Raw genomic sequence first — 11,601 nt, 5'->3', positions numbered from 1 at the left:
GTTGATCTTTATGAAATTTTAAAACAAAGTTCCATACCACAAACGGAAGGGTTGGATTGATATTCAGGATCATGGCCCCAACCACTTTGGAATTAGGAACCAAAAGCAAGGCTTTCATTGAATTTAACAACATGTTTAAAACAAGTAAAAGCATTATGGATGTCTATAATGTTCATTGACAACATTCCATACCACAAAAGGAAATACTTTTTTTTTTGTTGAAACTTGAACCATTCAGGAAGGAGGGCCTACATCAAGCATTTTTCTTGATGTCTGTACAAAAATTTGACTATATGTAAGTGGTGGATCTCTTTGAAACTTTACCTCAATGCACATACCAACAAAGGAAAGCTGGAATAAGTTTGGGGTTGTGACTTGACCTAATTAGGAATTAACCACCAGAAACACATCATGTTCTTGATGTGAGTGAAAAGGAATGAATCTTTTTGAAATGTACTACAAAATGTCATATCCCAAAAGATTTAGGTGGTTGTTACTGGAGCCAATTTTAGGTTGTTGATCAAAATACCTTATGTCAGAAACTTCCCTACAGTTTCACTACACAAGGTAAAGTCCAAGTGTAATTCCTTTTAAACCATTCAATACCTCTTAAAACTAGTAAAATATATTTCAGTCTAGTATTCAGCTTAATGAAATTATATCATTACTGCAAATACAAAATCTTCATCTTTACATCAGAAATTTTGTGAATAATAAACAGGAAGTGAAGAGGGGTAATTTTTATTATTTAAAATGGTAGGAAAATTCAAAATATAGAGTTTAGCTTGGGGGAAATCTTGTGTACATTTAGGAAATTATTTTCTTAAGACTGAAATTTATTTTATTGAGTATAAATACAGGATAAAATACATACTCTGTTTATATTGTTTTTGAATGTAACAGCAAATTAATTTTTAGACTGTTGGATTTTTTGTTAAATTGAATGAAACTGGTAAATATGTGTGAAATTTGATACTGTTTAACTAATGATCTACAGTTTATTTATCTGCTATCAGTAGCAAATATCAACATTCACTTTATACATATTAAAAAAATAATTCAAGTAATGTGGGAAAGTAATTTTATTTTAACAGTATTATTTTACATTATGTAAAATGAATTTCTGTTTATGCCACAGTCTTTGTAAGGATCAAAACCCTTCAGCTCTTACAGCACTTTGATTGAATTAGGGGTCAAAAGGTGCCACTTTAATTTCAATCGTGTGTCAAATGTTTATTCACAATAAAAATTCAAAGCTGTCTCAATCTTTCGAGAATGATGTCTACTTTATCTCAATTACTAGTGAATAGATGGGATGTAAAAATTCAACATACCCGTTAGATTATTCAAATAATAAAAGTCATCAATGTAGCGAAAACTGAGGTTATAGTATCTTGCCAAGTACCAGTCTTTCTTTAGAACCAGATCTGCTAAGAAGTCTTCCTCGTAAGTGGGCCAGCAGAGGGGCACAATTTGTTTCAACTGGATACCAAATGACTTGAAAAATGTCAGTAAAGAGTAATCAAGGGAACCAAGATTCTAACGAAACCAAAAGTGCAATCCAGGGACAAAGACCAGACATGGAAAACAGACACACACAACAAAAAACAAAAATAACCAAAACAATACACACAAAGTAACAAAAGCAAATTAGCAACGGACTCCACCAAAAGCTGGGAGCGTGGACCAGGTGCACCGGCAGCTCATAAAAAGTCAAGTCTTGAGTAGACGAAAGAGGAAAGGAAAACTATGACACGTTGAACAAATCAGTTTTCATGGTGCAGATGGATACACCGAAACGATCCACGAGCTCATGATGACGACCGTAAAACTTAATTCTGTAACGATGACTACAATCTTGTAGCAACATAAACCCTGTTCCAGAAGGCTAATTGTAAAGAAATCTAGGGATACAAAAAGTCTGCGTAGTTACGGCAAGCTCTGGCTCAAAGTATGAACTGTGATATGAAAACTCTATATGCAGGTGCTGAAGGGATGTTGCCACAGATAAAAGGAAAGTTGACAATAAGAAATGAAAAGTCATCGCATTTGTTGTACAGTTTGGTCAATAGTTTTCCTTTACCGTCGATCTCTATTGCAGGTCAATATATGAGGCTGACTTCACAGTGTCTGTAGTATCCTTTATCTCAAGTTCTTTGAGGTAGATGCGATGTATCAAATCCCCGAAACTAGGATTGTCCCCTTGATAACTCTTTAACGATAATACGTCATCTGTATAGCGGAAACTGAGATTAACGATGTTCCTTCTTCACGTTTGGATCAGATAAGTTATACAGTCAGCATCATAAGAGTGAAGAAAATCAAACCACCTACATTAATAATATTCCATAAACAAAATGTTAAATTATGGATACCCAGACAGCATTCCTACGTTGGGCCAACGTTGGTTCAACGGAGTCATTTACGTTGGGCCAATGTACGATACCCAATGTTGGCTCAACGTTGTAAGTGCAAAGAGAGCCAACGTTGGCCCAACGTAATGCCAACACTGACCCAACGAATCCCCAATGTTAACCCAACCATATGGCCAGACGATTGTATTCCTTAAGATATTAGAACATAATTTTATTATGTATTTCCTGGTCATGCCGCAAAGTGCTGATGCTGCGCACTCCTACAGAGTAAGGGTTCCCATTTCCCCTCAATTTATCATAAATTCTTTACAGCAAGAATATACCAATAACAAGCTGATTGTAGTTTACGAGATTAAAAGAAGAAAATCTATTATAAAATTAGCAGATACTACGGACATTGGTATACTAATTATTGAAAATTTGCAATTTTTTGCACTGAATAGACATATGATAATATCTGTCAATGTTTTGTGTTTAGGATGAATTTACATTGAAAATATGTATAAATTTGTTTAAAATGAGAGACAACTTTTGTTTTGAAAAGGTGTATTGTGGTCTCAGTTACAAAGCTGCATAAGGGGGAGATAATCATGTACACTGTTGTTATCATAAATTATTTGGTTATTCATAATAATTATTTTGTGCTATTAAGTTTTAAATATAAAATGCGAATACTTGTTGCATGAATATTAAACATGCAGTTAAAAGAACTCAAGAAAAGAGCCAATAATACTTTTTGAAAGAAGTAAAATTATATTAATATATATATATATATATTGGTTTTTCAACGTTGGGCCAACGTCGGTCCAACTAAGTATCGCAGTTTAGATGCAACACAATATTTGCTTTCATACATCCTGATTTGCTTTCTAGTTTTACTTTCTTGAGAACGATATACATTTTTGCATCAAGAATAATATTAAGTCTTTTATAACATGTTTGTTAACAAAGTCGTTTCGACGTTGATTCAATGTTGGTTCAGTGTTGGCTCACTGTTGGCTCTGAGTTGGACAATGTAGAATAATGCAAATAATGTAATCATGGTTTTGATTTAAAAATCAAAATTTAACAATACTATCACGCAGAATTCGCTTCTAAAACAAGTTTTTAAAGAGAAACATAAAATGAAATGGTTGTTCAAACATAGTAGGGGCAACGTTGGACCAACGTTGGGCCAACGTAGAACCTTTTTGTGATATGAAAGTATTTAAAATTTCAAAATGTGTTTAATCATTTGGTTGTCAAGTAAAAACCATTTTGGTTAAAAATAAATCAAGAAGAAACACTTCCATAACTACGGAATACTACATTGGGCCAACGTTGGGCCAACGTTGTCTTGCCAACGCCAACTAAAAGCCAACGATACAACCATCAGCCAACGTTGGCCCAATGGAGACATGTCGTCTGGGTACTAATTCCATTTCTTTTGTATTATTTGTTAATCTCTTGAACGAAAGCTATAAAGTTATACTTTGTCCTAAAAATTGACGCTTATTTTTAGAATTTCAGAACCAAAAATGAAATAAAATTTTAGAAATATATTAAACTTTTTACTGATAGAACTAATAATAAACAAGCTAATTGTTAATAGTTTTTAACTCTCTATCGTCCTCTACCTTTATTACTGTGTTATCAGGGAGTGTATATTAGATTATCCTGATACCTGAATTCTAATGTGTTTTGACTCTTCATCTAATTTTGACAGGTTTCAGCTTGTGTGTCATATTTTTGTTTCAACACTTCAAACTTTTGACTTAATTTCCTGGTGCTCTTTTTGGGCCCTGTATACTTCTAATTCTATGGCGATGAATAACGAGGCCCCCAAAAACTGAGACAAGGAGGCCTAACATATCAGTTACTTATTTAGTACTATCACGGTTACAATAATACCGGTATAACCATTTAATATTTAGCAAAAGTAAAACAGAAAACCGCGTTTCGGCATATTTTTAAAAGTTCTAATAGAACTGATTTACTATCTTGGGTTACTGTTCCTGAGGAGAATATGCAACTCCCGATGGTGAAATTAGTTCATGTTTTCTCACCCGAAAACTTCAGAAAGTTTTAGGTATCCTTGAGACCAATCGACAAACATGGAACGTGTGTTTTAAACATTATTTTCTTCTCGGTTTTTCCGGGAGTCTTGCCTTAGTGAATCCGAGTTTGGTCTATTTTTACCACTTGAAGACCGGAAGTCCTCAAATGGGACGTAGAAAATAATCACAGACAATGGGAAATAAAGTAACAACTTTTACAGAGGACCAACTTGATGCATATCAGGTTAAAATGGCAGTTTTGGCACATTTTGTCTCTGTGACTTGTTCCAGACACCTAAACCCACACTTTTTCATTGACATTGGATAGCTACTGTACATGTATTTACATTTTGTTTCAGCCAATTCAGGTTTGAAATATGACGTTGCGTGCGTTGTTGGTGTCACATTCGATTGAACCGCGGCTCGTTACGAAAACCGAAATATAGCCATTAGAATGTGGAGAATGTAGATATTAAAATGTTCGAAAATGGTCGTTGTTTTAAGATTACATTACAATCATAAACCTTTGAAAGATGCCGTTAATTGTGGTGGGAAAGCATTATTCGATCACAAGAACGTCAATTTTCATGGATGGGTAACAAAAATGTTACAACATCTAAAATTTGTATATTTTATTTATTCACGCTTATACCATGCGAAATTCGAACGAATTGTTCAAAGAGGCAAATGGTATTGAGTTGATTTCTTCATATACTTAAAAATGTATTCATCCTCCTCTATGATTTTATCATTTCATTTTTTTCTTTGTCTTAACAAATGGGTTATATATATATGTAAAACCGTGCCTAACAAAAATGTCACAAAGCGCATTTTTGACGTTTCCAAAGTAACGTTCTATTTTGCAATGTAAAAACTCTTTTAACGCCAATTTTGAAAACAATAAAAAGTATTGAAAAGTTACGGTACTAGATTAAATTATTACGAAAAGAAAACAGGAAAAAGAAAGCCCCCCTTCATGCACTCCTGTCTGTTTATATGCAATGATGTCCTGGTGAAATCGGAATCAGAGTGCCTGCATCAAAGTATTTTGAAATGTGTAGACACTGCGCCATAACATTATACGACCACACGTTTTTTTTTTCGTTGTATAATAAAAACGGGAGATTTCGCTCTCAAAGAGGGAGATTTGCCAAGGTTTTGTTTTCTCAAAATGTTTAGCAACAGACCTTATAAAATTCCGAAATGAGTACATTTATTCGGAAATATCAACATACATCTACATTAGAGATATAAATTCAAATAGGAAAGATTCACTTTATACGCTTTCACAATATGATTTCCCTTGGGGTGGGGTGGGGGTTCTACAGACTTTTTTGCTTGTAGGTTTGTTGGCTTTCTGTTTTAGTGTGGGTGTTTTACTTTTTTTCGCATCACGAAATTTGTTTTCATAATTCCTAACGTTTTTCTCATAGGATAAAATGTCCTTCAAATCATTTTTAAATGGTTGATGCCAAACTATATATTTACCATATCAGGATGTAATCTGATTATTTCAATTGACCAAAACGTACGAAAAATAAATATTGAATCAGATAATTAAATAATAAAGCGTGTTGTGTGTGTTATTTTATAAAAAAAAATGATCAAGCACACTTCTTTTTACATGTAACGATTATAGAACGATGTACGTCGCAATACAAAAAAGACGTCAAATTTTGCTGATTTCGATGTTACCAAAAATGACACCAACACTGTACGCTATGTCTATATAAATATAAAGCTCATATTTAATGTATGAGGAACAATTCAAAACATTACCTTTCTTTCTTTCAATTAAATGGTTTGAATCTTATTTATCAGATCAGCAACAGGAAGTAAGTGCTAATGGCACTGAATCTGATTTTCTCAATATCAATTAAGTGTGGGGTCCAATAGGGAAGTATATTGGAGCCATTTACTATTCTTATGTTATATAAATGACATATCTGCCAGTGTGGGGTATGAGTGCAAGCTGGTGCTACATGTATATGCAGCTGATAGTTCAATTTTATTTTCTGTTAAAAACCCAAACACTACATCTTTAAAATTTAGTAATTAACTTCAAATTTGTAGTGAATGACTTGCAGATAATAAATAAAGCCTCCATTTGGGTAAAAGGGAGTGCATTCTATATCATATAGCCAGCGACAAACCCATTTGGCTGAAGAATTAATCCTTTAGCCAAGTCAATTAACTGGCTATTTAAATCTCACTACCTACGACAACGCAGGTAGGCCATGCTGCCACACAACAATCACACTCCTTTATCTCAAAATAGTGTTAAATATTTGGGCCTTCAAATTGATCAATTCCTATCTGGAGACATTATAGTAAATAGTATACTGCAAAAAGCAAATGCAAGAAATTGAAATTTTTGTATAGCATTGCAAAATGTTTATCTAAAAACTCAAGAGAAACACTTATTACTTTCTGTCTGTTTACTGCCAAAATAAACTAAGTTGAGGTACATGTAATGTTTTGAGATGTTCCTATGTATTAAAGGTGGACTCTATTCGAATTGACATGCTGGTCAATACAAGGACAACAGACCTACATGAACATGTATACCAGTGTTCTAGGATTCCTATTTCCCGTCATCCATGGAAAACCCAGGGAAAGTGCACTTATACTATTTTTTCATTCATTTGTATTGTGGAAAAGCAATTTTTGTCATAAATAATTCTGGGAAATTGAAAGTTTTCAAAAACCCTAGCACACAGTATACGTATATGTAATACACTGGTTTAAAACAAGACATAAATAGAAATAACTTTTTTTTACCAACAAATGGTAAATTCCTGGAACTTGCTTCCTTCCTCTACTGTTGTCCATGCCCTCTCTAGAAAGTTTTAAAAATGGAGTAAGGTCCTCACCTTAAGGATAAGAGAACAGATCATCAAAGTAACTAAGTAACAGATGATTTAAACTGTGTAAATGAGTGGACCATATCAAGTGAAACTAAGGTGTTAGTTCTAATTTTGCCATCTTCTGCATAATTGATAAAAACAGCACAGCAGAAGTCTGGTCAATTTTTGTTTTAATTTTACTTAAAATTGATATAATTTTCTAAAATCTAGGGCATTCATGTATGCTTTGCCTAAAAAATTTCTGGATATACAAATTTGTAGTCAGAGGGAAACTTGTGGCAAATTGAGCCTATATTTGTTGAACTGTAATGATGAGCCTTAACAAATTAATTACTATCATATTATGAAAATATTCGCTGAAACTACAAAGAATAAACATGAAATATGAACTGACCATGGATAAAGAACTTCAAGTTTTCCTGAAACACATCATAAATTATTTCTTTAAATCTAAGAAAAACCTTTGCTTTTAGCCCTACTTACATTGGAAAGCTTTTAAATTGTAATCCCCAACAAAACAATAGTATTTAATTATTCATACCTTTACTTAACTTAAAATGTATAAAATACCATAGGATTTTTGTTTAGTGTACTAGCCAATGTGCTCATCCAGTGAGCAAATTTAAGGGGAAATACTTGCTAAATGGAAGTTAAAATTCAATTTTGAAGTAGAAATTATTTCCACATGCTAAAATTTGCTTCTGGAAATCTCTATGTAATATAGGTAAAGTCCAGAAATAACCCAGGGGTTTTAGAGTTGATTTAGGTTCCCTCGTTTCAGGGATTGTGTCTTCTATAGACCTTATTTTTTAGCTGGATCTGTATTTTACAGGATTGTACATTTTTTACGAGGAAGGAAATTTTAAGGTGAGTGGGTATTCAAAATAAATAGGAGTGAAGTTGGAATAGATTAGACTTAATCTGAATGGAACACAAATTAAAAGTGTTATTGAAAGCTAACTAATTCTATTACAAGATTTCTGTTATCTAGATAATGATTAATTGACATGATCATTTTGTGAGACAATACAAGTTATACTCAAATTTCTTATTTTAGAAAAACATTAAGTAAGATGAAAACAGCTGGATACAAATAGTTGGTAGGTTAAGATATATGCACAATGTATCAGTAATTATTGCCAACACATGGCTCTTGTGTTGAATATACTTCTAATTGTTTTAGGATATTTAAGAGATATCACAATTTGTCACCAGATAATGTTCCATTGGATATGAAAGATGGCAGAACAAGTTCTTTTAAAATATCATTACCTGAACTAACAAAGATGACCGAGATCAAGGTATTTTCCTTTGATAATTCATCATTTTAATCATGATTTCATGGTCATAACCATGAACAATGTACATTTGTTATAAATTTTTACCAATATGCTTAGCTGTCAAACATTTCTGATACACTCTGGGGTTTGAAAAATGTTTTTTTGTAAAGCTGTTGTTTGTTTCGGTCATAATTTTTTTATACCCCTGTCCGTAAGGGTATAAAAAAAGTTATAAATTTCATCAATTAATACCATGATGATTGCAGATAACTGTGTAGTTACAACTGTAATGTTTCAGGAGAATCCATTTAAAGAGAGACTTTGTAAGGTGTTTTCTGAGGATGGGTCAGGTGACATGTCATTCGATGATTTCCTTGACATGTTTTCTGTTTTCTCAGAGGCAGCACCCAGAGATATCAAAACTACATATGCATTCAAAATCTATGGTAAGACATTATTGGATATTAATCGTGAGGATAGATCTATATCTGTATTCTTTAATGTATGCAAAATGAAATGTTGATTGTCTTTTTTTTTATGATTGAAAACATCCTGGGAAGGTCCATCCTTCCTATGACTTATGAAAGTTAGTAATTGTATCAATTTATAATATGTATATGATTTACTTTCAGTTAAAACATTCAGGTGGCCAGAAACCTGGCAAAAAGACTACATTGTATAATAATTACATTGAGTTGAACATGACCTCTGACCTTGATGAACTGGAATAGCCCAAGGTAAATACTAGTTTGCTAAATGAATTTATCAAATGACCACAGAGTTTAAGCTTCATTGTTACTTATTCAATAGATTAATTCATTTAGCAAAACTGGTACTTACCTTGGGCTATTCCAATTAAACAAGGTCAGAAGTCACGGCCAAAATGGTTTGGGTTTTCCTTAAAGTATTTGTTGCATGTTTTGACTTGTTTTACTGTATGTCTTGACAGATTTTGATGGAGATAACTTTATAAGCAGGGATGACTTAGAGAAAACATTGACCTGTCTCACCAAAGAAGAACTCTCTGATGAAGACAAACAATTTGTAGTAGATAAAGTAAGATATTTTAAAATGATATATACATTTAGTACAACAATGCAATGTTTTGGATATATACAGTGAATAATACTGGTAGTACATCAATCAGTGTAATGTTTTAAATATGCATACCAAATTCAAAACATGGTAATTCACAAGTAATTAAATTGATTGGTGATTTGTTTAATTTTGAATAATTGATATTATAGGTTTTAGAAGAAACAGATTTAGATGATGATGGAATGTTATCCTTTATAGAGTTTGAACATGTTATATCCAGGTCTCCTGATTTCCTCAAGTAAGTTGCATCTTACTCTTTTGTTTTTAGTGGTGTGACATTTTCACCTGTAGTCTATGTATAGAAATATTTCCTGAGATTCAGGTTGTAATATAGAGTTATTGCATTTATATTGGTGAATATTTCCCAGAGCACTGGCTGAGTTTTACAATTAATTATTAGTGATTTTTCTTAAGGAATTATAAACTTCTGTTTTATTATGCATGTGAACTATAAGTACTGATAATTGGGGTTTTCAAAAGAGAAACTTATTACAAACGATGTGAAAGACAACTCTTGACTCTTGCTAGGTCTAATTTTGATTAGATTGGCTGTATTGGAGTATTTGAAATTTAAGCATTTTGTACATGTATCTCTGTTTTGGTCTTTCATCAATGTAAGCATTGTTAAATTGATTGGTTCTCATGTTATGGATCTCTATTCTTGCCTACATTAGGGAACAGACATGCTCATAGTATATGATTTCCAAGATTGATCGCTCTTTGCAGTAGAGGTAGGAAAAGACATTTCTGGTAATGTTTTGATAGGCTAAGTTACAACAAAAAATGGTATTTTTCTGCGTTAGTCTTCTTCCTACTGTCTGCAGTGCAATCTAGCACAGCACACTAAAACTTTGAAGGGGTGTCAACAACATTTTCTTTTTCCATTTTGACAATGCCGTTTTATCCCGATTTTTTTACATTGACAAAAGATTACTGGTGTTATCAGGGATGTGTCATTTTTATGCCTAACAAAACTCAGAAGTCATATGATCCTAAAATATTTCCGGTCCGGATACGGTTATTCCAGACAATCTCAGAAATCACATATTGTCAGTTCTTATTTAGGGACGCTGCACTATCATTAATTACACTGGTTACTAATTTTCTAATCTTTTTGTTTCAGTACATTCCACATACGAATATGAAACAAGACCTATTTGAGAGGGCATGCCAATTTTTGTTACAACATTTTATAATATTCATGTAGAAAGTAGGTTCTAAGATTTTGATCATTTGTATATTGATTTATTCAATGTCATATGAAATTGCTTCATTTTTTTGATGACCATCAAAACAGTCATCACTTCCCTTAAAGCTGATCTCATTTTGTAAAATATATAAATTGCTATGGTTCAGCTGCTGGTACTATCATACTATTTAAAATTGCTAAGAAATAATGCATCTACCAGAGACTATGAAAAATCATTATTAAATATTCTTAATGTAAGTATTTACATATTTTCCACCAAAACTAACTGGTCCATTTCATGTACAGATAGGAAATGGGAGGGTAACCTACTTCACTCAGCACATGAAAATGTGTCTTAAATCAGGAAACTGAGATTTTAAAGTATCATGATCAATGCTCTTGTTTGCTTTATAAGTCACAAGAAAAACCTACAAGTTTTGTTGTAACACCATACTTCAAATATTAGCTTTGAGTTGAAAAGAATTGAAATATAAAATATATTTGGAGCTCATTCATTTATGACTAGTCGGTTGTGATTATTATTTTGTTTGCTATACACAAAGTGTTATGAAATACAGTTTTATTATATACATGTAGAAATATTTTTAAAGTGATTATTGGTTGTTTTATTATATTCTGTTGATTTATTGAATTGTTGAAATAAAATCAATCAAGTACTCTGTTGGTTTGAGCTTAATATGCATACATGGGCATTTTTACCTTGTCCATTAAGTGGTTGTTATTTAAGGTTAAGCC

General features: G+C 32.4%; 1 protein-coding gene across 3 annotated transcripts; it reads left to right on the top strand.

Annotated features, from left to right (window-relative positions):
* The first annotated feature begins 4,502 nt into the window (after nucleotides 1-4,502).
* LOC148623029 (calcium and integrin-binding family member 2-like) lies at nucleotides 4,503-11,525 on the top strand. 3 transcript variants are annotated; one of them, XM_088573498.1, is made up of 8 exons: nucleotides 4,503-4,655; nucleotides 8,111-8,145; nucleotides 8,462-8,579; nucleotides 8,857-9,004; nucleotides 9,508-9,614; nucleotides 9,806-9,894; nucleotides 10,331-10,387; nucleotides 10,780-11,525. In XM_088573498.1, the coding sequence occupies exons 1-7, from the start codon at nucleotides 4,605-4,607 to the stop codon at nucleotides 10,347-10,349; spliced, it is 567 nt and encodes a 188-aa protein (XP_088429624.1). In that variant the 5' UTR covers nucleotides 4,503-4,604; the 3' UTR covers nucleotides 10,350-10,387; nucleotides 10,780-11,525. The 3 variants fall into 3 exon arrangements, with proteins under 3 accessions (XP_088429624.1, XP_088429623.1, XP_088429625.1); XM_088573497.1 differs by lacking the exon at nucleotides 10,331-10,387 and having other exon boundaries at nucleotides 4,504-4,655; XM_088573499.1 differs by lacking the exons at nucleotides 8,111-8,145; nucleotides 10,331-10,387 and having other exon boundaries at nucleotides 4,547-4,655.
* The last annotated feature ends 76 nt before the right edge of the window (nucleotides 11,526-11,601 follow it).

This window comes from Perna viridis, chromosome 3, assembly GCF_037379345.1.
Source record: "Perna viridis isolate PV_CMFRI_1.1 ecotype Kerala chromosome 3, ASM3737934v1, whole genome shotgun sequence".
Lineage (NCBI taxonomy): Eukaryota > Metazoa > Mollusca > Bivalvia > Mytilida > Mytilidae > Perna > Perna viridis.
This window is presented reverse-complemented; position numbering and strand designations above follow the sequence as displayed.